We start from the raw sequence: 27641 nt of genomic DNA, 5'->3' as shown, positions 1-27641 counted from the left end.
AATGATCTCCCCATGGCAACCTGTCCCTATGGTAACGACCTCCCCATGGCAACCACCTCCCATGGCAACCACCTCCCATGGCAGCCACCTCCCCATGGCAACGACCTCCCCATGGCAACCACCTCCCATGGCAATGATCTCCCTATGGCAACCTGTCCCCATGGCAACGACCTCCCCATGGCAACCTGTCCCTATGGTAACGACCTCCCCATGGCAGCCACCTCCCTATGGCAACTACCTCCCATGGCAACCACCTCCCATGGCAACCTGCCCCCCTGGCAACAACCTCCCCATAGCAACGACCTCCCCTTGGCAACAGTCTCCCATGGGAATGACCTCCCCATGGCAACTGCCTCTCCATGGCAGCCATCTCCCATGGCAACATATCCCCATGGCAACCACCTCCTATGGCAACCACCTCCCCAGTGCCATTCAGGTGCAGTCACCCATCCCACCAGTGTCCCCCAGTCCCCACCAGTGTCCCCACCATGGGATGGACACCCCCCCCCCCCCCCCAGCTCTGTTGTGCCCCTCAGGGGATGCTGGGGACCCACATACTCAAGGGGGGACATGGAAGAGCATCAGGCAACAAGTGGGGGTCAGGGGCTGTTATGGACACAGAGACCATGGGGGCACACGGACAAAGGGGGGGTTCATCTGGGCTCCATCCCCCCCATGTCCCCCAATCCCCCCCCAGCACAGACAAGGGCACGAGGGGTTAAGCTCTTTTATTGCTGAATTGGGGGGGGGGGGCTCTGGGTGCCCCATGGGGGGGAGCAGATGGTGCCCCCCCCACCCCCGGGGTTAGTTTTAGGGGTGCACAGGGGGTGATGGGGGGGCCACAGCCTCTCAGTAGTAGGTCTCCTTCTCCACCCAGCCTGCAATGGGGAGGGCATCAGGGGGGGGCAGAGGGGTCCCCCCACCCTTGTGTGCCCCCACCCCTCCTGGCTCTCCTCTTCCCCCAAAGGGCCCCCACTTCCCTTCACCCCCATCCCCTTTGTGTGCTCCCCATACTTGTAGTGTGCCCCCAACCCTCTGGGGGTCCCCTAAGCCCCCCCCCACCCTGAGGATGCTTTGGGGGGGCTGTGCCACTGTTGGGATGCGTTGGGTACTTGGGGGGGGCTTAAAAGGGGATGGATCCCAAATGGGGGGGGTTGAGCTCCAAAGGGGGTGCTTGGGAGCCCATATGGGGTCTGGGGGGTCCATGGGGGTCTGGGGTCCCCACTCACCGCCCGGGTACCGGCGCAGGATGAGCTTCCTCACTTCATCATAGGCGAAGATGAGGAGGCTGTAGGGGAAGGCGCAGAACCACCAAGTGACCCTGAATGGGACAAGGATGGGGGGGTTATAAAGGGGTCAGGGGGTGATGGGGGCACCCATGGGTGCGGGACCCCCACTCACTTGAGGGGGTACATGCGCAGAGCCACCCCCATGCCAGGGCAATAGGACAGGAACGCGGCCAGAGCCGTCTCCTCCAGCAGCCCGAAGATGAGGATCTTGTTCCTGTGGGTGCAGAGAGCAGCGGGTGGGTGCTGGGGGTACCCATGGGTGCTGCTGGGTGGGGGGGGCACCCATGGGTGCTGCTGGGGTGGGTGCTGGGGGCATCCATGGGTGCTGCTGGGGGTGGGTTGGGGAGGGCACCCATGGGTGCTGCTGGGGTGGGTGCTGGGGGGGGGGCACCCATGGGTGCTGCTGGGGCGGGTGGGGGGGGGCACCCATGGATGCTGCTGGGGTGGGTGCTGGGGGCACCCATGGGTGCTGCGGGGGGGGGGTGGGGCACCCATGGGTGCTGCTGGGGGGGGTGCTGGGGGCACCCATGGGTGCTGCTGGGGGGGGGGTTGGGGGCACCCATGGGTGCTGCGGGGGGGGATGGGGGCACCCATGGGTGCTGCTGGGGGGGTTGGGGTGGGCACCCATGGGTGCTGCTGGGGGGGGTTGGGGGGGGGGCACCCATGGGTGCTGCTGGGGGGGGGTTGGGGGGGGGCACCCATGGGTGCTGCTGGGGGGGGTTGGGGGGGGCACCCATGGGTGCTGCTGGGGTGGGTGCTGGGGGGGGGGCACCCATGGGTGCTGCTGGGGGGGTTTGGGGGGGCACCCATGGGTGCTGCTGGGGTGGATGGGGACACCCATGGGTGCTGCTGGGGGGGGTTGGGGGGGGGGCACCCATGGGTGCTGCTGGGGTGGGTGCTGGGGGGGGGGCACCCATGGGTGCTGCTGGGGGGGGTTGGGGGGGGGCACCCATGGGTGCTGCTGGGGGGGGTTGGGGGGGGGGGCACCCATGGGTGCTGCTGGGGTGGGTGCTGGGGGGGGGGCACCCACTTCATGCCCTGCTGGAAGACAGAGTTGCGCCGGGTCTTGCAGATGATGAGATCTGCCCATTGCACCACCACGATGCTGGCGAAGAACGCAGTGTGACAGGTGAACTCCACCACCTTGCGCTGCTCGTACGTCTGTGGGCACCGACACAGTGGGAATGGGGGTATGGGATAGGGGATATGGGATATGGGATATGGGATATGGGATATGGGATATGGGATGGAGGTATGGGATAGGGGATACGGGATATGGGATGTGGGACATGGGACATGGGATATGGGATGGAGGTATGGGATAGGGGATACGGGATATGGGATGTGGGATATGGGATATGGGATATGGGATGTGGATGTCAGACATGGAATACGGGATATGGACATGGGACATGGGATGCAGGCATGGGGTATGGGAATGTGGATACAGGATATGGGATATGGGATGGAGGTATGGGATAGGGGAACGTGGATATGGGATATGGGATGTGGATGTCGGACATGGAATATGGGATATGGACATGGGACATGGGATGCAGGCATGGGGTATGGGATAGGGGATATGGGATATGGGATGGAGGTGTGGGATATGGGATACGGGATATGGGATATGGGATGTGGACGTCGGACATGGAATACGGGATATGGACACGGGACATGGGATGCAGGCATGGGGTATGGGAATATGGATACAGGGTATGGGATACAGGATGTGGGACATGGGATGGAGGTATGGGATACATGAACACCGATATGGTACAGGGGATACAGGACACAGGACAGGGGACACAGTGCATGCAGCATGGGTTGTGGGGCTGAGCAGAGCAGGGCAGCCATGGGCATGGGGCTGGGGCATGAGGAAGGTGCAGGAGGATGTGGAACATGCGTGTGCCGTGTGTGTGTGTGTGTGTGTCTGCCGTGTGTGTGTGTGCCCTGTGTGTGTGTGTATGTGTGTGTGTATGTGTGTGCACGTGTGTGTGTGTCTGCCGTGTGTGTGTGTGTGTGTGTGCCCTGTGTGTGTGCATGTGTATGTGTGTGTGTATGTGTGTGTGTGTGTGCCCTGTGTGTGTGTGTGCACCTGTGTGCATGTGTATGTGTGTGTGTGTGCACGTGTGTGTGTGTGTGCACGTGTGTGTGTGCACGCACGTGTGTGTCTGCCGTGTGTGTGTGTGTGTGTGTATGTGCATGTGTGTGTGTGCCCTGTGTGTGTGCACCCATGTGTGTGTTGCCCTGTGTGTGTGTGTGTGTGCACATCTGTGTGTGTGTGCATGTGTGTGTGTGTGTCCCGTGTGTGCGCATGTGTGTGTGCGTGTGCCCTGTGTGTGTGCACCTGTGTATGTGTGCTCCATGTGTGTGTGTGTGTTCTCCATGTGTGCCCCATGTGTGTGTGTGTGTGCTCCATGTGTGCCCCACGTGTGTGCTCCCATCCACATGCCCCCTGACTGCCCGTGACCCCCATCTGTGCCCCCCCCTGTGTTCACCCCACGCACCCACTCCTGCCCATAGGAGTCCTCCAGGTCATTGGTTGACCTGTCGTCCCAGGCCAGGCGGATCCCGAGCAGGGTTCCCGGCAGGAACCCGTTCTCCGCCAGGATCACGAAGTAGGTGAAGAACCCGCCCAGGGCCTGGATCATCCCTGCGGGAGAGGGGGGGTCAGAGCCGGGAGCAGGGAACAGCACCGAGGCCTTGGGAATGGGTGTTGGAACCCTGGGATCACCAATGGGTGTCCTGGTGTCACCAATGGGTGCCCTGGTGTCACCAATGGGTGCCCTGGTGTCACCAATGGGTGCTGAGTGCCACTCACCAACCTGCCTGTAGTACCTATGGGTGCCCCTCATCCATCTGCCCACAGCACCCATGGGTGCCCACCACCGATCCACCCACATCACCCATAGCACCCATGGGTGCCATCATTGATCTGCCCATAGCACCCATGGGTGCCCCTCATTGATCTGCCCATAGCACCTATGGGTGCCCCTCATTGATCTGCCCATAGCACCCATAGGTGCCCCTCATTGATCTGCCCTTAGCACCCATGGGTCCCCTCATTGATCTGCCCATAGCACCCATGGGTGCCCTCACCGATCCACCCACATCACACATAGCACCCATGGGTGCCATCATTGATCTGCCCACAGCCCCCATGGGTGCCCCTAATTGATCTGCCCATAGCACCCATAGCACCCATGGGTGCCCCTCATTGATCTGCCCATAGCACCCATGGGTGCCCTCATCGATCTGCCCATAGCACCCATGGGTGCCCCTCATTGATCTGCCCACAGCCCCATGGGTGCCCTCACCGATCCACCCACATCACCCACAGCACCCATGGGTGCCCACCACCGATCCACACCCATAGCACCCATGGGTGCCCTCACCGATCTGCCCATAGCACCCATAGCACCCATGGGTGCCCTCACCGATCTGCCCATAACACCCATAGGTGCCCCTCATTGATCTGCCCATAGCACCCATAGGTGCCCCTCATTGATCTGCCCACAGCCCCCATGGGTGCCCTCACCGATCTGCCCACAGCACCCCAGCACCCATGGGTGCCCTCACTGATCTGCCCACAGCCCCATGGGTGCCCTCACCGATCTGCCCATAGCACCCATGGGTGCCCTCATCGATCTGCCCATAGCACCCATGGGTGCCCTCACCGATCTGCCCATAGCACCCACAGCACCCATGGGTGCCCTCACCGATCCACCCACATCACCCACAGCACCCATGGGTGCCCTCACCGATCTGCCCATAGCACCCATGGGTGCCCTCACTGATCTGCCCACAGCACCCACAGCACCCATGGGTGCCCTCACCGATCTGCCCATAGCACCCACAGCACCCATGGGTGCCCTCACCGATCTGCCCATAGGCCATGCTGATCAGCCGCTCATTCACCAGCTTGTCCGTGCGCGGGTTCCGCGGCTGCCGCTTCATGATGTCGCTCTCGGCTGCCTCATAGGCCAAGGAGATGGCCGGGACCTGGGGACGGGGGGGGGACATCAGCCCCCAGTCACCCCCCATCACCCCCCATCACCCCCCATCACCCCCATTGTGTGCCCCCTACCCCCCGGCCCCATCCCCACCATGTCGGTGCCCAGGTCGATGCAGAGGATGGTGACGGTGCCCAGGGGCAGGGGGATGTTGGCGATGATGAAGAGCAGGAAGGGGGTGATCTCAGGGATGTTGCTGGTCAGGGTGTAGGCAATGGACTTCTTGAGGTTGTCAAAGATCAGGCGGCCTGAGGGCAGGGGGATGGTCACCGACGGCGTCCAGACCTCCCCATGGATCCCATGGGGGTGTCCCCATGGATCCCATAGGGATCCCCATGGATCCCATGGGGGTGTCCCTATGGATCCCATAGGGATCCCTATGGATCCCAACGCACCTTCCTCCACGCCGGTGACGATGGAGGCGAAGTTGTCATCCAATAGGATCATGTCAGCCGCCTGCTTGGAGACGTCGGAGCCGGCGATGCCCATGGCGATGCCGATGTCAGCCTTCTTCAGTGCCGGGGAGTCATTGACACCGTCACCCGTCACCGCCACGATGGCGCCCTGGTGAGGGGGGACACATGGTTGTGGGGGGCATGGGGGGAGCATCCACATGGTGATGGTGAGCGGGGGACAAGGGGATCAGGCACTGCAGGGATGGGGTGTGGGGCACAGTGGGGCTACCACAGGGCACTGTGGGGCATGGGGATGGTGGGTACTGTGGGGATGGGGATGCAGTGGGGATGGGGATAGTGTGGGGGCACCACGGGGCAAGGGGACACCATGGGGATGGGGATGCAGTGGGGATGGGAACACCATGGGGACACCATGAGGATGGGGATGCAGTGGGGATGGGAACACCATGGGGGTACCATGGGGATGGGGACACAGTGGGGATGGGAACACCATGGGGGTACCATGGGGATGGGGACACAGTGGGGATGGGGACACCATGGAGATGGGGATGCAGTGGGGATGGGAACACCATGGACACATTATGGGCATGGAAACACTGTGGGGCATGGGGTCCCTATGGGGCACTACAGGTCACGGGGAGGGTCAAAGCCATGGGGCATGGGGACATTATTGGGATGGGGCCATCATGGAGAACATCGTGGGACACAGGGAACATCAGAGGATACAGGGATGGGGACATCAGAGGATACAGGGATGGGGACATGGGGTCCGGGGGGGCTGGGGGCACCTGTCTCTGGCAGCCCTCCACAATGATGAGTTTCTGCTGTGGGGACGTGCGGGCGAAGACGATCTCAGTGTGGTTCTTGAGGATCTCATCCAGCTGCTCCGAGCTCATGTCCTTCAGGTCGGAGCCATGAACCACGCAGGCCTTGGCCTCCCTATGGCACCGAGCATCAGCGGGGGCCGGGTACCACACACCGGTACCACTGATACCACCGGTACCACCGGTACCACCAGTACCACCAGTACCCCCAACCCCATGACCCCACGCACCGGGGGTTGACCTGGCTGACAGGGATGTTGAGCCGCGCCGCGATGTCCTCCACAGTCTCGTTGCCCTCAGAGATGATGCCAACCCCTTTGGCGATGGCTTTGGCGGTGATGGGATGGTCCCCGGTCACCATGATCACCTATGGGGGGCACAGAGAGGGATGAGCCCAGGATGGCGGCTGTGGGGTGCACGGGGGGGTCTGGGTCTCACCTTGATGCCGGCGCTGCGGCACTTGCCGACGGCATCGGGGACGGCAGCACGGGGGGGGTCGATCATGGACATGAGCCCCACAAAACACAGGTTATCCGTTGGGAAGTTCACGTCGTCCGCGTCGAAGCGGAACCCGCGCGGGAACTTGTCCGGGGGCAGGTACAGGTGGCAGAACCCTGTGGGGTGGGGAGCACAGGGGCACCCAATGGCACCCAATGGCACCCAATGGCACCCAATGGTACCCAATGGTACCTAATGGTACCCAATGGACCCAATGGTACCCAATGGTACCCAATGGACCCAATGGCACCCAATGGTACCTAATGGTACCCAATGGCACCCAATGGTACCCAATGGACCCAATGGTACCTAATGGTACCCAATGGCACCCAATGGCACCCAATGGTACCCAATGGTACCTAATGGTACCCAATGGACCCAATGGACCCAATGGTACCCAATGGTACCCAATGGACCCAATGGTACCCAATGGTACCCAATGGCACCCAATGGCACCCAATGGTACCCAATGGTACCTAATGGTACCCAATGGTACCCAATGGTACCTAATGGTACCCAATGGCACCCAATGGTACCCAATGGTACCTAATGGCACCCAATGGTACCCAATGGTACCCAATGGACCCAATGGCACCCAATGGTACCCAATGGTACCCAATGGCATCCAATGATACCCAATGATACCCAATGGTAACCAATGGTACCCAATGGTAACCAATGGTACCCAATGGTACCCAGTGGCACCCAGTGATACCCAATGGTACCCAATGGCACCCAATAGTACCAAATGGCACCCAATGGCAACCAATGGTATCCAATGTTACCCAATGGCACCCAATGGCACCCAGTGGTACCCAATGATACCCAATGGTAACCAATGGTACCCAGTCCAGCCAATGGCACCCAGCGGTACCCAATAACACCTACAGCACTCAACGGTACCCAATAGTACCCAATGGTACCCAACGGCACCCAGTCCACCCAATGGCACCCGGTGACACCCAATGGTACCCCCTTCCTCCTCATCCTCACCACAACCCATCCCCCATGTCCCCAGTTCTGCCACCCCACAGCATGGCCCCGTGTCCTCCTCACCCCCATCTCCTTCACATCCCCCTGCACCACAGCCCAGCACCCTTAAGTCTTCCATGTCCTTCATGTGTCCATGTCCCTGTGTCCTCCATGTCCCTATGTCCTCCATGTCCCTATGTCCTCCCACCCTTATGTCCATCACACCCCTATGTCCCTATGTCTTCCATGTCCCTATGTCCTCCCACCCTTATGTCCATCACACCCCTATGTCCCTATGTCTTCCATGTCCCTATGTCCTCCCACCCTTATGTCCATCACACCCCTATGTCCCTATGTCTTCCATCTCCTTATGCCCTCCACATCCCTCTATGTCCCCACATCCTTACACCCTCCCCATCCCCACCCTCCTCTCCCCTATTGCCCCATTCCCATTGCCCCCCATGGCCCTACCACTCACCCAGCACGCGCTCCCCGAGCCCCCCCAGCTCCAGGTATGCGTTCTGGAAGGCCTCCCTCATCTCCTGGTCCAGCGGCACCTCCTGGCCCTGCAGCAGGATGCGGGAGCAGCGGTCCAGGATGCGCTCGGGGGCTCCCTTCATCACCAGCAGGTAGCCCTGGGGGTCCTCCTCCCGCTCGTGGATGGAGAGCTATGGGGCACAGGGATGCGGCATCGGCACCGGGTACCACAGTACAACAACCATCACCTACCGCGGTGTCACCGTATCCACAACCCCCAGACCTGGTACTTGTTGGTGCTGTTGAAGGGGATCTCGGTGACTTTGGGGTTCCTGTCCCGCATCTTCTTGACGGAGCCGCAGGACAACTGGATGCACTTGAGCAGAGCTGACTCCGAAGCATCCCCGGCCGTGTCGCGCTGTGTGTGGGGCACAGACACCCATGGGGACCCCCGCAGGGTCTGGGGGGGGTGTTGGGGTATGGGGGGACCCCCACCTTGGAGATGGAGATGTTCTCCTGGCCTGGCTTGAAGACAGCGCGGTTGCAGAGCCCTGCGATGCGCGCCAGGGCTGCCCAGGTTGGGGAGCGCTTGTCGAAGGTGGCACCTGGAGGACCCATCAGCACCAAGGGGGACCCATAGAGATCCATGGGGGTGCAGGGTGGGAGGGGGCCAAAGGGTGGGTGCAGGGTGGGGAAGGGTTGGGTACTACTGGGGTTGAGGTGTTCGGGGGATTGGGGTGTTTGGTGTTGGGTGTTGGGGTTGGGGTGTTGGGGTGTTTGGGGTTGGGTGTTGGGGTTGGGTGTTGGGTGTTGGGGTGTTTGGGGTAGGGTGTTGGGGTTGGGTGTTGTTGTCAGGGTGTTGGGGTTGGGTGTTAATAGCTGGGTGTTGGGCTCAGGGTGCTTATGCGATTGGGTGTTTGTGGCTGGGTGTTGGGGCTGGGTGCTCATGGGGTTGGGTGTTCATGGCTGGGTGTTGGGCTCAGGGTGCTGGGTGTTGGGCTCAGGGTTCTCATGGGGTTGGGTGCTGGGGTTGGGTGTTGGGCTCAGGGTTCTCATGGGGTTGGGTGTTGGGCTCAGGGTTCTCATGGGGTTGGGTGTTGGGCTCAGGGTTCTCATGGGGTTGGGTGCTGGGGTTGGGTGTTGGGCTCAGGGTTCTCATGGGGTTGGGTGCTGGGGTTGGGTGTTGGGCTCAGGGTGTTGGGGTTGGGTGTTGGGCTCAGGGTGCTGTGCACCCACCAGACTGGTCCTCGGTGGTGTCAGCCTCATGGATCTGGTTGTCGAACCACATGTGAGCCACAGTCATGCGGTTCTGGGTCAGGGTCCCGGTCTTGTCGGAGCAGATGGTGGATGTGGAGCCCAAGGTCTCCACAGCCTCCAGGTTCTTCACCAGGCAGTTCTTGCGCGCCATGCGCTTGGCTGTCAGCGTCAGGCACACCTGGGGGCACCCATAGGGCTCAGGGGGCACCCATAGGGCTTGGGGGTACCCGTAAAGCTCAGGGTGTACCCGTAGGGCTTGGGGGCACCCATAGGGCTTGGCGGAACCCATAGAGCTTAGGGGCACCCATAGGGCTCAGGGGGCACCCATAGGGCTTGGGGTGCACCAGGGCCTATGGTTGAGTGCACCAACAGGACCAGTGCCCACCACCTCCCTCCCAGCAGAACCATTGCACCCCTTGCCCCACACAGCTTAGAGAGCACTTATGGGGCTTGGCAAGCACCTATGGCTCCCAGCAAGCACCGGGCACCAGTTCGGCCCATCAGTACAACCAGCACCCACCCCTTCCCTCCCAGTGAAACCAGTGCCCCCAACACCAAACCCTCCCAGTACCACAACCCCATTGGACCCCCCATTGCCCGTACGGTGACGGTGGCCAACAGCCCCTCGGGCACATTGGCCACGATGATGCCGATGAGGAAGATGACGGCCTCGAGCCAGGTGTAGCCCAGGATGAGGGAGAGGATGAAGAAGGAGACCCCGAGGAAGACGGCGACGCCGGTGATGAGGCGGATGAAGTGCTCGATCTCCATGGCGATGGGTGTCCTGCCGACCTCCAGCCCCGAGGCCAGGGATGCGATGCGCCCCATCACCGTGCGGTCACCGGTGGAGATGACGATGCCGCGAGCGGTGCCTGGATGGGGGCGCCGCGGTGATGGGGATGGTGACCCCCAACCCCCCCCCCGACCGCTATGGGGCTATGGGGCTATGGGGCTGTGGGGCTATGGGGCTATGGGGCTATGGGGCTGTGGGGCTATGGGGCTATGGGGCTATGGGGCAGGGATCTCAGCCCCACCTTCCACACAGTTGGTGGAGAAGAAGCAGATGTTGCGCGTCTCCAATGGGTTCTCATGGGTGAACTCGGGTGAGCGCGTCTGCGGCTCCGATTCACCCGTCAGAGAGGAGTTATCCACCTGCAATGGGGGATGTGGGTGCTGGGACCCCCAACCCCACCCCCAGCCCCACACCATGCCCCACACCATGCCCCACACCATGCCCCACACCATGCCCCACACCGCCCCACACCGCCCCACACCGTGCCCCACACCGTGCCCCACACCGTGCCCCACACCGTGCCCCACACCGTGCCCCACACCGCCCCACACCGCCCCACACCCTGCCCCACACCGTGCCCCACACCGTGCCCCACACCGTGCCCCACACCGCCCCACACCCTGCCCCACACCGCCCCACACCGCCCCACACCATGCCCCACACCGCCCCACACCCTGCCCCACACTGCCCCACACCATGCCCCACACCGCCCCACAACGTGCCCCACACCATGCCCCACACCGCCCCACACCCTGCCCCACACCCTGCCCCACACCGTGCCCCACACTGCCCCACACCCTGCCCCACACCGTGCCCCACACCGTGCCCCACACCGCCCCACACCCTGCCCCACACCGCCCCACACCGCCCCACACCATGCCCCACACCGCCCCACACCCTGCCCCACACTGCCCCACACCATGCCCCACACCCTGCCCCACACCTTGCAGCCGTGCGAGGAGATGATGCGCATGTCGGCCGGCACACGGTCCCCTCCCTTCACCTCCACCAGGTCTCCAACCACCACATTCTCCGCATTGATCTGGATCTTCTCTCCCTCGCGGATCACCAGAGCTTGCTGATGGGGACACAGCAGCCTGAGGGGCCTGCCCCACATGGACCCTGCCCCACACATGGACCCTGCCCCACACGGGACCCTGCCCCACACGGGACCCTGCCCCACACCTCCCCTGCCCCACACAGGACCCTGCCCCACACGGGACCCTGCCCCACACAGGACCCTGCCCCACACCTCCCCTTGGTCCTACCTGCGGCACCATGTTCTTAAAGGAGTCCATGATCTTGGAGCTTTTGGCCTCTTGGTAGTAGGAGAAGCAGCCGGTGACGATGACAACAGCGGCCAGGACGACCCCCAGGTACAGCTGGGACCCATGGGTGCTGTGAGCCCCATGGTCCCTGTGCCCCCCAGGGGTGCCCATGCCCAATGACACCCATGTCCCCAATGATCCTCATCCCCCTCAAGGATGCCCATGCTCAGTGGTACCCACATCCCCCTCCAAGGATGCCCATGCTCAGTGGTACCCACATCCCCCTCCAAGGATGCTCACACCCACTGATGCTGCTGCCCCCCAAGTGTTCCTGTGCCCCCCAAGTGTGCCCGTCCCCAGTGACACCCATGCCCCCCCCAGTGCCTCACGTTGTCATTGGAGGGCTCGTCCTCCATGGCAGCCTGGATGCCATAGGCCAGGAAGCAGAGGATGGCCCCGATCCAGAGCAGGATGGAGAAGCCCCCAAAGAGCTGGCGGCAGAACTTGACCCACTCGGGGGTGGTCGGGGGGGGGGTCAGGGCATTGGGGCCGTCCTGAGCCAGGATCTCGGCTGCCCGCGCGTTGGTCAGGCCCTATGGGATGGGGACATGGGGACAATGGTGGCCCCATGGGTGCTGGTGCCCCCCAGAGGGTGCTCATCCCCCCACCCCCACCCCCAAGGGTGCTTGTGTGCACTGGGGACGTGTGGGGCTATGAGGGTGGGACATGGGGTATGGCCCCATAGGGATGCAGGAGGGGACAGGGATGGGTGTCACTCATGGGGACAGGATGGGACACAGCTCAGTGGCACCCATTGGGATAGGGATGCAGGGTGCTAGGAGGGGACAGAGGACATGGTTATGTGGCACCCATAGGGACAGGGACATTGGGTGCCAGGAAGGGATGGATGTCTGGGTACCACCCATGGGGAAAGGAGGGGACACAGCTCAGTGCCACCCATGGGACAGGAGGGACCCATCTCGATGCCACCCATAGGGACAGGAGAGACCCATCTCAATGGCACCCATGGGACAGGAGGGACCCATCTCAATGGCACCCATGGGACAGGAGGGACCCATCCTAATGGCACCCATAGGGACAGGAGGGACCCATCTCAATGGCACCCACAGGTCCCCCCAGCCCCCCCCGGCCATGGCAGTGCTGGGGTCACCCTCACGGGTGCCTGCTGGGGACATCTCACCCGGGACAGATCCACCTGGTACCTCCTGCCCAGCTCGTCCAGGGACAGTTTGTGGTCATCCTGTGGGTACCCAGCACCGGTGTGAGCATGGTGGTACCCATGGTACCCATGGTACCCAGCACGCCGGTGGTACCCATGGCACCCATGGCACCCATGGTACTCATGGTACCCAGCACCGGTGTGAGCATGGTGGTACCCATGGCACCCATGGTACTCATGGCACCCATGTCACCCAGCACCGGTGTGAGCATGGTGGTACCCATGGTACCCATGGTACCCAGCACGCCGGTGGTACCCATGGCACCCATGGCACCCATGGTACTCATGGTACCCAGCACCGGTGTGAGCATGGTGGTACCCATGGCACCCATGGTACTCATGGCACCCATGTCACCCAGCACCGGTGTGAGCATGGTGGTACCCATAGTACCCATGGTACCCAGCACGCCGGTGGTACCCATGGCACCCATGGTACCCAGCACCGGTGTGAGCATGGTGGTACCCATAGTACCCATGGTACCCAGCACCGGTGTGAGCGTGATGGCGGCGGTGGTACCCGTGGTACCCACCAGCCCGGTAGTACCCATGGTACCCATGGCACTCAGCACACTGGTGGTACCCATGGTACTCATGGCACCCAGCACACCGGTGGTACCCATTTTACTCATGACACCCACGGTACCCAGCACACTGGTGGTACCCATGGCACCCACAGCACCCATGTCACCCACATCACCCACGTCACCCACATCACCCACATCACCCATGTCACCCATGTCACCCACATCACCCATGTCACCCACATCACCCACATCACCCATGTCACCCATGTCACCCACATCACCCATGTCACCCATGTCACCCATGTCACCCATGTCACCCATGGCACCCATGTCACCCACATCACCCACATCACCCATGTCACCCATGTCACCCATGTCACCCACATCACCCACATCACCCATGTCACCCACATCACCCACATCACCCACATCACCCATGTCACCCACATCACCCACATCACCCATGTCACCCACATCACCCATGTCACCCACAGCACCCATGTCACCCATGTCACCCATGTCACCCACATCACCCACATCACCCATGTCACCCACATCACCCACATCACCCACATCACCCATGTCACCCACATCACCCACATCACCCATGTCACCCACATCACCCATGTCACCCACAGCACCCATGTCACCCATGTCACCCACAGCACCCATGTCACCCACATCACCCACAGCACCCATGTCACCCACATCACCCACATCACCCACGTCACCCACATCACCCATGTCACCCACATCACCCACATCACCCATGTCACCCACATCACCCATGTCACCCACAGCACCCATGTCACCCATGTCACCCACATCACCCATGTCACCCACATCACCCACAGCACCCATGTCACCCACATCACCCACATCACCCACGTCACCCACATCACCCATGTCACCCACATCACCCACATCACCCACATCACCCACATCACCCACATCACCCATGTCACCCACATCACCCACGTCACCCACATCACCCATGTCACCCACATCACCCATGTCACCCACGTCACCCACAGCACCCATGTCACCCATGTCACCCACATCACCCATGTCACCCACATCACCCACATCACCCACATCACCCATGTCACCCACATCACCCACGTCACCCACATCACCCATGTCACCCACATCACCCATGTCACCCACGTCACCCACAGCACCCATGTCACCCATGTCACCCACATCACCCATGTCACCCATGTCACCCACGTCACCCACATCACCCATGTCACCCACATCACCCATGTCCCCGCTCCGGCTGTACCTCTGCACACTCACCATGTTCACCTCCTTCTTGAGCTCATCCAACTCCTTCTCCTTCTGCTTCCTTTTGCCTCCTCCATTCTCGGACGTGGTGGCCGCAGGGGAGTACTCACGGCCGCTCTGTGGGCGGGGGGGGGCCGTGGGCTCGGGGGGGGGGGGTCCGGAGCGGTCCTGGCACAGCCCCGGGCACGGCCCCCCCCGTGGGCATTACCATGGGCATGGATGTCACGGCCAACATGGGGGTCACGGTGGCCACGGGCATCATCGAGGGCGCACCGGGAGTCACCGTGGGCACGGGGGGGGCTGCAGGCACCGGTGGCAGCGTGGGCGAGGGGGGGCACCGGGGGGGGGGGGAGCAATGGGGGGTGCGTTGTGGTTATGGGGGGTCACTGTAAGGGGGGGGACTGGGGCTATGGGGGGTGCGTTGTGGTTATTGGGGGTCACTGGTGGGTGGACTGGGGCTATGGGGGGGTCCATTGTGGTTATGGGGGGTCACTGTAAGAAGGGGGACTAGGGATAGAGGGGGGTGTTGTGGTTATTGGGGGTCACTGGGGGGGGACTGGAGTTATGGGGGGGCCCATTGTGGTTATTGGGGGTCACTGGGGGGGGACTGGGGTTATGGGGGGGCCCATTGTGGTTATTGGGGGTCACTGTGGGGGGGAACTGAGGCTATGGGGGGTCCATTGTGGTTATTGGGGGTCACTGTAAGGGGGGGGACTGAGGCTATGGGGGGTCCATTGTGGTTATTGGGGGTCACTGTAAGGGGGGGGACTGAGGCTATGGGGGGTCCATTGTGGTTATTGGGGGTCACTGTAAAGGGGGGGACTGGGGTTATGGGGGGTGCGTTGTGGTTATTGGGGGTCACTGTAAGGGGGGGCTGGAGCTATGGGGGGTCCATTGTGGTTATTGGGGGTCACTGTAAGGGGGGGGACTGAGGCTATGGGGGGTCCTTTGTGGTTATGGGGGGGTCACTGTAAGGGGGGGGACTGAGGCTATGGGGGGTCCATTGTGGTTATGGGGGGTCACTGTAAAGGGGGGGACTGGGGTTATGGGGGGTGCGTTGTGGTTATTGGGGGTCACTGGGGGGGGACTGGGGTTATGGGGGGGCCCATTGTGGTTATTGGGGGTCACTGTGGGGGGGGAACTGAGGCTATGGGGGTTCCATTGTGGTTATTGGGGGTCACTGTAAAGGGGGGGACTGCGGTTATGGGGGGTCCATTGTGGTTATTGGGGGTCACTGTAAGGGGGGGGACTGAGGCTATGGGGGGTCCTTTGTGGTTATGGGGGGGTCACTGTAAGGGGGGGGACTGAGGCTATGGGGGGGTCCACTGTGGTTATGAGGGGGGATCACTGTGATCAAGGGGGGAGCACTATGGTCACAGGGACCTCATTGGAACTATGGGGGGACACGGGGGTCATGGGGGTGTCCACTGTGGTTATGGGGCTGTCACCGTGGTCACAGGGGGGTCAGTGGGGATATGGGGGGTCCCAGGACCATGGGGGTGTCCCCATAAAGGGGGGTCCCTGCAGGGGGGCACAGGCAGCGCCCCCGCTCTGCGGGGGGGGGGGGGGTCCCGACCGGTCCCGGTGTCACCGGGGGGGGGCAGTGCCCCGGTGGGGCCAATGCGGTCATGGAAAACAGCCCCGGTGCCAAGAACAGCTCCGGGTCGTGTTACCGCGGGGGGGGTCTAATCCGGACCCCCCCAATGGACACCGGAGACCCCCAAACCCCCTCCGTGCCCCATTGGGGACCCCGCCTGCACCGGGGGCCACAGTGCACGAGTGGGGGGGTCCCACTTGAAGGGGCACCCCGAGAATTTGGGAGGGGAGGGGGGGACACCCATCCGGGACACGGCGGGGGGGGGGGGGGGGGGGGCACATCCTTCAGGGTCCCCCCCCACATTTAGCTGAGGGTTCCGGACGGGTCCGGGGGGGGGTCTGGGTAAGAGCCGATCCCCCCCCCCCCCGTTACCACGGTACCGGGGATCCACAACAGCGGTGGGGGGGGGGATCCGCTCCGTGCCTCAGTTTCCCCTCGGTGGGGACACCCAAACCCCCCCCCCCCGTTCTGTCCCCTATGGGGGGGTCCGGTGGGGCAGGGCCCGGGGGGGGTGCGGGGTTGGGGGGGGGGGGGGCAGCCCCTACTCACCCCTCTGCCCATGGCGCTGCCGTCGCTGCTCTCGGCCCGGGGCGATCGGGGGGGGCCGAGACGGAGGCGGCCGAGAAATACCCTCCGGGGCCCCACCCCCCGCCCCCCCCACCCCCCCCCTCCCGGACACCGCCCCCCCCCCCCGCCCGCTCCGACCGGACCCGGACCCCCCCATCCCCATCGGACCCCCCCTCACTCACCCCAGGACCCTCCCCCCCCCCCCCCGAACCCCACTCCGGTCCCCCCTTCCCCCCCCCCCACTGTTCTGCGCCCCTCCCCATCCCGTTCCCCCCCCACCCCCCACTCCGTGGGACCCGGTTGGGAAAGGGGGTGTCCCCCCCCCCCCGGTTTAGGGGAGCAGGGGGTGACCCCCATAAGGGGGGGCAGAGCCCCCGGTTCTCCCGGTGTGACCCCCCCCAACCCCCCCCCCCCCCCCCCCCCGCTGTCCCGGGAATGTGGGGAGGCTAAAATTAGCCCTGGAAAGGGCAGAGCCAGGGCGCGGGGGGGGGGAATGGGAACAGGGAGAATGGGAACAAGGGGGGCTGAGAATGGGGGGAAATAGGATGGGGGAGCAGAGAATGGGGGGGTGGGAATGGGGGGTGGGGAAATAGGGGGTGGGGAAATGGGGGGCAGGAATGGGGGGAAAAGGGGGTTGGGGATGGGGGAAATGGGAGCAGGGGGCTGGGAATGGGGGGGTGTAAATGGAAGAGATGGGAACACGGGGATGGGAACAGGGGGGACGGGAACGGGGGGGTTGTACCCAGGGAACGCCGGTGCCTTTGGCCAACTATGCCCTGGGACCGGCTGTGCCAGGGGACGTGGTTGTGCCAACAGCAACTGTGCTGAGGGTCTGCCTGTGCCAACAGGCGACAGCCGGCAGCGGTGCCAGGGGATGTGGCTGTGCCCAGAGCACAGGGTACCCACAGCTGAGTGTGCTCAGGGACACGGTTGTGCCCATAGACTGTGCCCATAGACTGTGCCCATGGACTGACTGTACCCATAGACTGTGCCCATAGACTGACTGTGCCCATGGACTGATTGTGACCAGGGACTGATTGTGCCCATGGACTGATTGTGCCCATGGACTGACTGTACCCATGGACTGACTGCGCCCATAACTGACTGTGCCCATGGACTGACTGTGCCCAGAGACTGTGCCCATAGAGTGACTGTACCCATAGACTGACTGTGGCCAGGAACTGACTGTACCCATAGACTGACTGTACCCATAACTGTGCCCATGGACTGACTGTACCCATGGACTGAGTGTGCCCCTAACTGTGCCCATGGACTGATTGTGCCCATAGACTGACTGTACCCAGGGCTCCAGCTGTGCCCGGGACCGACTGTACCTACAGCCGACTGTGCCAGGGTCTGCCTGTGCCGGGGACACAGCTGTGCCCAGGGACTGATCCGTGTGTGTCCATGGGCTCACTGCTCCCAGGTCACGGCTGTGCCCATGGACAAACTGTTCCCGGCCTCCGGCTGTTCCCATGTGGCTGTTCCTAGGGACCCACTGGGACCCCCAAACCCCCCCTCCAGTGCCCCCCCCACCTCTCCAGTCCAGCCCAGTGCCCCCAGTCCTGTTCCCAGCTCTCCTCCCAGTACCCCCCCCCCGCCTCTTCCCTGGCCCCCCAGTGTTCGGCTTAGTCGCCATGGCAACCGTCAAGGGCAGCTCAAGGGCATGGGGGGGGCACAGCCGTGGGGCCCGCAGCCCCTGGCACAGGGCCCCCCGCGTGCACCAGCACCACCAGTGTGCCCCAGTGCTCCCAGCCTCACACCCCCAGTGCAGCCCAGTATGGACCAGTCCCCCCCCATCCCAGTGCCCCCCCAGTCCATCTCAGTCACCCCCAGTCCCTCCCAGGCCATCCCAATCTGTCCCAGTCCCAGTCCATGCAAGTTCCAGTTCATCCCAGTTCATCCCAGTTTGTCCCAGTGCGTCCCAGTCCATCCCAATCTGTCCCAGTCCCAGTCCATGCAAGTTCCAGTCCATCCCAGTTTGTCCCAGCCCTTCCCAGTCCATCCCAATCTGTCCCAGTCCCAGTCCATGCAAGTTTCACTTCATCCCAGTCCATCCCAGTTTGTCCCAGTGTGTCCCAGTCCATCCCAATCTGTCCCAGTCCCAGTCCATGCAAGTTTCACTTCATCCCAGTCCATCCCAGTTTGTCCCAGTGCGTCCCAGTCCATCCCAATCTGTCCCAGTCCCAGTCCATGCAAGTTCCAGTCCATCCCAGTCCATCCCAGTCCCCCCCAGTGCCCCCAGTGCCCCGCGGGGCCGGGCGGGGCCCAGCACGTGGTCCCACGTCATTTGTTTGCTCAGCTTTGGGGGGCAGCGGGGGGGGGGCAGCGGGGGGCCGGGAGCGTAAACACAGAGAGAGCCCCCCCCGCCGGGCCCGGGGGGGGCTGGGAGGGGATGGAGGGGGGGGGGGGGATGGGGGGACTGAAATGGACTGGGAAGAACTGGGATGGACTGGGAGAGACTGGGGGGACTGGAGGCACTGGGATCCGGCACTGGGAGTACTGGGATCTGGCACTGGGAGCACTGGAATGGGACTGGGAGTGCTGGGATAGAGTGCAGGGAGCACTGGCAGCACTGGGAGCGTTGGGATGGGACTGGGAGCACTAGGGTAGCGTGCAGGGAGCACTGGCAGCACTGGCAGCACTGGGATAGGGCACTGGGAGCACAGGGATTCAGCACTGGGAACACTGGGATCTGGAACTGCGAGCACTGGGATGGGAGCTCTGGGATCCAGCACTGGGAGCACTGGGATGGGAGCTCCGGGATCGGAGCTCTGGGATCCAGCACTGGGAGCACTGGGATGGGAGCTCTGGGATGGGAGCAGTGGGATCCAGCACTGGAAGCACTGGGATCTGGCGCTGCGAGCACTGGGATGGGAGCTCTGGGATGGGGCACTGAGAGAGCTGGGATGGGGCATGGGGAACACTGGGATCTAGCACTGGGATGGGACTGGGAGAACTGCGATAGAGCACAGGGAGCAGTGGTAGCACTGGGAGAACTGGGATCCAGCACTGGGAGCTCTGGGATGGGGCACTGGGGGCACTGAGAGCACTGGGATAAGGCATGGGGAGAACTGGGATGGGACTGGGAGAACTGGGATTGGAGCTCTGGGATCCAGCACTGGGATCCAGCACTGGGAGCACTGGGATCTGGCACTGGGATTCATCACTGGGAGCACTGGGATGGGAGCACTAGGATCCAGCACTGGGAACACTGGGATGGGAGCTCTGGGATCCAGCACTGGGATCACTGGGATGGGAGCTCCGGGATGGGAGCTCTGGGATCCAGCACTGGGATCACTGGGATGGGAGCTCTGGGATCCAGCACTGGGATCACTGGGATGGGAGCTCCGGGATCCAGCACTGGGAGCACTGGGATGGGAGCTCCGGGATGGGAACACTGGGATGGGAGCTCTGGGATCCGGCACTGGGAGCACTGGGATGGGAGTTCTGGGATGCGGCACTGGGAGCTCCGGGATGGGAGCTCTGGGATGGGAGCTCTGGGATCCGGCACTGGGAGCACTGGGATAGGAGCTCTGGGATCCAGCACTGGGAGCACTGGGATGGGAGCTCTGGGATCCGGCACTGGGATCACTGGGATGGGAGCTCTGGGATCCAGCACTGGGATCACTGGGATGGGAGTTCTGGGATGGAAGCTCTGGGATCCGGCACTGGGAGCACTGGGATGGGAGCTCTGGGATGGGAGCTCTGGGATCCAGCACTGGGAGCACTGGGATGGGAGCTCTGGGATGGGAGCACTGGGATCCGGCACTGGGAGCACTGGGATAGGAGCTCTGGGATCCAGCACTGGGAGCACTGGAATGGGAGCTCCGGGATGGGAGCTCTGGGATCCAGCACTGGGATCACTGGGATGGGAGCTCTGGGATCCAGCACTGGGAGCACTGGGATGGGAGCTCCGGGATGGGAGCTCTGGGATCCGGCACTGGGAGCACTGGGATGGGAGCTCTGGGATCCAGCACTGGGAGCACTGGGATGGGAGCTCCGGGATCCGGCACTGGGAGCACTGGGATGGGAGCTCCGGTTTGCGGCACTGGAAGGGCCGCTCCTGCCCCCCCCCCTCCCCCCCCTCCCCGCGCAGCTGCTGCCGTGGGCGGTTGGAATGCGGCAGCCGAGGGGGGGATGTGAGGACACGGGGAGGGGCCGTGACCCCTCCTGACCCCAACCCCGACCCCCCCCGGACCCTCTTAATCCCCCCTGACCCCCCCGACCCCAACCATGACCCCCTCGATCCCCCCCCCCCCGCAGGTGGGGGGACACGGGGGGGGGGCACGCACCCCTTCACACCCCCACGTCCTCGCTGTCGTGGGGGTCTCGGTGCCCCCCCCGGCGCTCCCACATTGGGGGTGCCCCACGACCCCCCCGGGGGTCCCCAATATCCAAGGCACCCCCTTAAAGGGGGGGGGGGCAACAACCCCTGCCTGGCCTCACCCTGTGTTTCCCCGCACCCACTTGCATGGAGCACCCCGAATTGAAGGGGGGGGGGGACACACACAACCTGTGTCCCCCCCAGTTCACACCCCAAGACCATCACAGTCAAGGGCAGGGTACAGCCCTGGGGGTGTCACCCCCCCCTAATTCACACCCCAAGACCATCACAGTCAAGGGGGGGGGTACAGCTCTGGTGGTGTCACCCCCCCAACCCCCCAGCTCACACCCCAAGACCATCACAGTCAAGGGGGGGGTACAGCGCTGGGGGTGTCATCCCCCAACCCCAATTCACACCCAAGACACCACAACCGGGGTTGGGGGGTGTGTTTATTAGTGTCACTGGGGCGCCAGCGCCCCCATCACCGCTCCTCGGGGGCGGCCACGCTGCCGTTGCTCTCACATGGGGGGGGGTCGGGGTCCCCGTTCCCCCCCGCGGCCGCCGCCGCCTCCTCCAGCGGCTGATCCAGGCGGCTGGGGATGGACCAGTAGAGCTGCGCCTGCCGTCGAGCGGCCGCGGCCGCCAGCTGCCGAGCGCTGCAGGCCGGGGTGGGCACGGCCACCGTGTGGTGGAAGCCTCCGTAGTCCACCTCGTAGAAGCCTTCCTCGAGGCTGAGCAGGGGCGTGAAGCGGTGACCCCATAGAACCTCATCCGCCAGGTACGAGCTGCGGGCCTGGCACGTCATCCCTGTGCCGGATGGAGCGGGGACACCGTGGGTGATGGATACAGTGAGGGGGGACACAGCAGTGATGGATGTGATGGACACAGTGCATGGGTACCACAGCACTGAAGGATGTGATGGACACGGTGCATGGGTACCACAGCAGTGAAGGATGTGGGGCATGGGTACCTCATGGGTGATGGACACAGTGCATGGGTACCACAGCAGTGATGGATGTGATGGACACAGTGCATGGGTACCGCAGCAGTGAATGATGTGGGGTTTGGGTACCCCAAGAGGTGAAGGATGTGGGGTATGGGTGAAGGACGTGGTGTGAGGAACACTCCAATGGGTAAAGAATGCGGTGCATGGGCCACCCCATTGGACAACGGAAGTGGTTCATAAGTGAAGGACACAGTGCATGGAGCACCCCATGGGTGAAGGATGTGGTGTATGGAGCATCCCAACATGTGCATGGGTGACAGGCACAGTGCATGGAGCACCCCATAGCGGAAGGACACAGTGCATGAGCACCCCATGGGGGAAGGACACAGTGCATGAGAAAAGGATAAGGTGCATGAGCACCCCAATGGGGGAAGGCCATGGTGCATGGGGTACCCTAATGGGTGAAGGATGTGCAGCATGGGGCAGCCCAATGTGCTGCATGAGCACATGGAGGTGATGTCCCCATGGAAGTATCCCCATGGAGATGAGGTGGCCCCACCAGGATGAGGCATTCCCATGGAGGTGTCCTCATGGAGGTGAGATGGTCCCATGGAGCTGTCCCCATATGGAGTATGTGTCCCTATAGAGGTGAGGTGTCCCCATGGAGGTCTCCCTATGGAGATGAAGTTGTTCCCTACAAGGATGAGGTATTCCCATGGATGTGTCCCCATGGAGACCTCCATATGGAGATGAAGTTGTTCCCTACAAGGATGAGGTATTCCCATGCAGATTACATGCTCCCATGAGATGGCCCCATGGAGATGATGTGGCCCCATGGAGATGCCCCATGGACATGAGATGTCCCAATGGAAGTGGGATAACCGCAGAGATGAGCTGTCCCCATGCAGTGAGGTGTCTCCACCAGGATGCGGCGTTCCCATGGAGGTGGCCCCATGGAGATTGCCCTATGGAGATGAAGTTGTCCCCTACAAGGATGAGGTATTCCCATGGAGGTGTCCTCATGGAGGTGAGATGGTTCCATGGAGCTATCTCCATGTGGATTAAGTGTCCCTATACAGATGTGGTGGCCCCATGGAGATTTTCCTATGGAGATGAAGTTGTCCCCTACAAGGATGAGGTATTCCCATGGATGTGTCCCCATGGAGATCTCCCTATGGAGATGAAGTTGTCCCCTACAAGGATGCAGCATCCCCATGGAGGTGCCCCCACAAGGACGGGTGGTGGTACCCCCGTGCAGGTGAGATGTCCCCACCGGGATGCGGTGTCCCCTTGGTGCCCCCCCGTTACCTGTAGCCTCCACCATGCCCTCGAGGATGACGACGATCTCGAAGTCATCCTTCTCCAGCTGGTGCCGTGAGACGTCCCAGAAGGGACTCCTCTCATCGATCTCATGGCTGATGATGAGGGGAGACACCAGGAACAGGCGATCGTCGCCTGTCTCGAAGCCCACGCTCAGGTCGGTCTGGTCCAGGGGGATGAACTCCCCCTCCTGCGTCTGCTTGGACTTGATGAGCTTGGCTCGGATGGAGGCCTCCACGATGTGCGAGTCCCGCAGGTCCCCCACGCGGAACATGAGGCACAGGCGGTCGTCGCGCAGGGAGACTACAGCGTGCGAGGAGAACACCAGGGTCTCGGCGCGCTTGTTGGGCTGCGAGATCTTCACGAACATGCAGCCCACCATGAAGGCGTTGACCATGGAGCCCAGGATGGCCTGGAGCAGCAGCAGCACGATGCCCTCGGGGCACTGGTCCGTGATGACGCGGTGCCCGTAGCCGATGGTGGTCTCGGTCTCGATGGAGAAGAGGAAGGCGGAGACGAAGCCGTTGAGGTTGTTGACGCACGGGGTCCACGCGTGGTCCTCCAGGTGCTCCAGGTCCCCCCGGCAGTAGGCGATGAACCACCAGATGAGGCCGAAGAACAGCCAGGTTACAGCATAGGCCAGGATGAAGACCAGGAGGCTGAAGCGCCACTTGAGGTCCACCAGGGTGGTGAAGATGTCGGTCAGGTACCGGTAGGTCTCGCGCACGTTCCCGTGCTGCACGTTGCACTTCCCGTCCTTCTCCACGTAGCGCTGCCGGCGCCGGCGCCGGGGGGGGGCCGGGGGGGGCCGCGAGCCCCGCGCCATGGGTCAGCACCTGGGGGGCAATGAGGAAACTGAGGCACGGTTCACGTGTGCACGCATGTCTGCATTGCCTGTATCCAAGGCACCAGAGCACGCACACGGATGCACACGCGTGTGTTCTCACACAGGCACAGGTTGCACACACTGAAGCGTGTTTGTGCACACGCGTGTAACAGATGTCCTCATGTGTGTGTTCGCACATGGATGCGGTGCTGGAACACGCGTGGCTCACACACACGTGTGTAACAGATGTTGTGTGTGTGTTCGCACATGGATGCAGCACAGGAACACACGTGGCTCACACACACACGTGTAACAGATGTTGTGTGTGTGTTCACACATGGATGCAGCACAGGAACACACGTGGCTCACACACACACGTGTAACAGATGTTGTGTGTGTGTTCGCACATGGATGCAGCACAGGAACACACGTGGCTCACACACACACGTGTAACAGATGTTGTGTGTGTGTTCGCACATGGATGCAGCACAGGAACACGCGTGGCTCACACACACACGTGTAACAGATGTTGTGTGTGTGTTCACACATGGATGCAGCACAGGAACACACGTGGCTCACACACACACGTGTAACAGATGTTGTGTGTGTGTTCACACATGGATGCAGCACAGGAACACACGTGGCTCACACACACACGTGTAACAGATGTTGTGTGTGTGTTCACACATGGATGCAGCACAGGAACACACGTGGCTCACACACACACGTGTAACAGATGTTGTGTGTGTGTTCACACATGGATGCAGCGCTGGCACACACATGGCTCGCACACACGCGTGTAACAGATGCCCACACATGTGCATGCAGCACCAGAGCACACCAGCAGCACATGTAACACACACACCCAGCGGGCACACGCGTGTGCACATCACACACTCATGCACCATGTAAGCGATGCCCACGCGTGTGCTTCACGTGCCCCATGGCACAGATGGCGTGTGCCGGTGCCCACGCATGTGCACTCACATGTACATGCGGCACTGGCGCACACGCGTGTGCTGCTGCCCACACATGGCTGCCCCCAAACACGCTTGGCACACGCGTGTGCCCTATCGCACCCCGCTTGCACACGCGTGTGAGCACTGCCCCCCCCGTTACATACATGTGCGTGTGCCCCCCCGCACATCCCCCCCCATTGCCACCGCATGGGGGGCTCGGCCCCCGAAATGTGGGGCACAGAAGGGGGGGGTCACCCCACAGCAGCACCCCCCCCCCCCCCCCCCCAGCCCCACACTCACCGGTCACCCCGCGGCCGCCGCTTCGCTGCGCGCATCGTGGGGGGGGGCAGGAACCGGGGGTCGGTACCGGGTGGGTGCCGGTGGCGGAGGGACCCCCCCCCAACGTTAAACGCCCCCCAACGGTAACGAGCACCCCCCGACGTTAACGGACGCCCCCCAACGGGAACGCCCCCCCCCCTCCGCCGCCGTTGCCGGGGAACCGGGAGAGCGCGGCTAAAAATACCGAGCAGCGGCCGCCCCGCCCCCCCCCCCGCGGCCCCGCCCCCCCCCAGGGCGAGTTCACCCCTGGGTGACACCGGGACCCCATCACCGGCACTGACCCCCATTACCGAACCTGACCCCTCCATACCGACCCTGACCCCCCATTACCGAACCTGACCCCTCCATACCGACCCTGACCCCCCCATTACCGGCACTGAGCCCCCACTACTGACCCTGACCCCCCATTACTGACCCTGACCCCCCCATTACCGACCCTGACCCCCCCATTACCGACCCTGACCCCCCCATTACCGGTCCTGAGCCCCACGTTACCGACCCTGACCCCCCCCCCATTACCGACCCTGACCCCCCATCACCGACCCTGACCCCCCCATTACCGGTCCTGAGCCCCACGTTACCGACCCTGACCCCCCCCCATTACCGACCCTGACCCCCCATCACCGACCCTGACCCCCCCATTACCGACCCTGACCCCCCATCACCGACCCTGACCCCACATTACCGACCCTGACCCCCCATCACTGATCCTGAGCCCCCATTACCGACCCTGACCCCCCCCATTACCGACCCTGACCCCCACATCACCGGTCCTGAGCCCCCCATTACCGACCCTGACCCCCCCCATTACCGACCCTGACCCCCTCATCACTGGTCCTGACCCCCCCATTACCGGTCCTGACCCCCCCATTACTACCGACCCTGACCCCCCCATTACCGGTCCTGAGCCCCCCATTACCGACCCTGACCCCCCCCATCACTGACCCTGACCCCCCCCATCACTGTTCCTGACCCCCCCATTACCGACCCTGACCCCCTATTACCGGCCCTGACCCCCCCCCCCATTACCGGCCCTGACCCCCCCATTACCGACCCTGACCCCCCCCATTACCGACCCTGACCCCCCCATCACTGGTCCTGACCCCCCATTACCGCCCCTGACCCCCCCCATCACTGACCCTGACCCCATCACCAGCCGTGACCCCCCCCATCACTGGTCCTGACTCCCCCATCACTGACCCTGACCCCCTCATCACTGGTCCTGACCCCCTCCCCATTACCGGCCCTGACCCCCTCATCACCAGCCCTGACCCTGACCCCATCATTGGTCCTGACCCCCCCATTAGTGACTCTGACCCCCCATGCCTGGTCCTGATCCCCCCCCATTACGCCCCTGACCCCCTATCACCAGCCTTGACCCCATCACCAGCCTTGACCCCCTCTTACACCCCCATCACCTGCCGTGCCCCCCATCACCTGCCGTGCCCCCCCCATCACTCTCCATGACCCACCCCCCCCCGTGCCCATGCTCAGTACCCCCCCCCAGGTGCTCAGCCCCCCCAGGACCCCCCTGCTCCGGTCCCGTCCCCCCCCTCGGGGCTGACAATGGCTCTTTGTGACCGGTCCGGGCACAGCTGAGCCTTGTGCATGGCCCCAGCCCCACGGACCGACCCCCCCGCGGCTCTTCCGTGACCCCCCCGGTCCCTCCGCCGTCCCCCCCCCCCCCGGTGCCGGTGGGTGCCCCCCCCCCCCCCCCCCCCCCTCCGGTAACGTGACCGGCTCCTTTTCCACCCCATTAACCCCCGTCCCGCCCCCGGCAGCTCCTCCCCGGCCCCCCCCCCCCCCCCCGCCGCCGGTGCCCGCCCGGGGGGGGCCCGTCCGCCGCCGGCCCCGCAGAGCCATTAAAGCCCATGGGGGGAGGCGGCGGCGGCGGCTGAA

The 27641-nt window shown here is 63.2% G+C and overlaps 2 protein-coding genes across 2 annotated transcripts; both read right to left on the bottom strand.

The window, feature by feature from the left end:
- Window positions 1-818: 818 nt before the first annotated feature.
- Window positions 819-17042, bottom strand: LOC115946050 (sodium/potassium-transporting ATPase subunit alpha-2). Its single transcript, XM_034071107.1, has 23 exons — window positions 17008-17042; window positions 14874-14978; window positions 13012-13071; window positions 12200-12403; window positions 11811-11924; window positions 11486-11620; window positions 10784-10901; window positions 10353-10621; window positions 9729-9927; window positions 8988-9097; window positions 8776-8910; window positions 8494-8683; window positions 6984-7159; window positions 6776-6912; window positions 6510-6660; window positions 5701-5869; window positions 5399-5553; window positions 5171-5294; window positions 3800-3945; window positions 2320-2450; window positions 1402-1503; window positions 1230-1321; window positions 819-878 (listed from the first exon to the last, which is right to left on the bottom strand). The coding sequence occupies exons 1-23, from the start codon at window positions 17017-17019 to the stop codon at window positions 850-852; spliced, it is 3063 nt and encodes a 1020-aa protein (XP_033926998.1). The 5' UTR covers window positions 17020-17042; the 3' UTR covers window positions 819-849.
- A 4791-nt stretch (window positions 17043-21833) lies between these two features.
- Window positions 21834-24444, bottom strand: KCNJ9 (potassium inwardly rectifying channel subfamily J member 9). The gene is made up of 2 exons (XM_034071322.1): window positions 23607-24444; window positions 21834-22159 (listed from the first exon to the last, which is right to left on the bottom strand). Exons 1-2 carry the CDS (start codon window positions 24442-24444, stop codon window positions 21834-21836), a joined length of 1164 nt encoding a protein of 387 aa, XP_033927213.1.
- Window positions 24445-27641: the final 3197 nt, after the last annotated feature.

This window comes from Melopsittacus undulatus, chromosome 20 (genome assembly GCF_012275295.1).
Source record: "Melopsittacus undulatus isolate bMelUnd1 chromosome 20, bMelUnd1.mat.Z, whole genome shotgun sequence".
NCBI lineage: Eukaryota > Metazoa > Chordata > Aves > Psittaciformes > Psittaculidae > Melopsittacus > Melopsittacus undulatus.
This window is presented reverse-complemented; position numbering and strand designations above follow the sequence as displayed.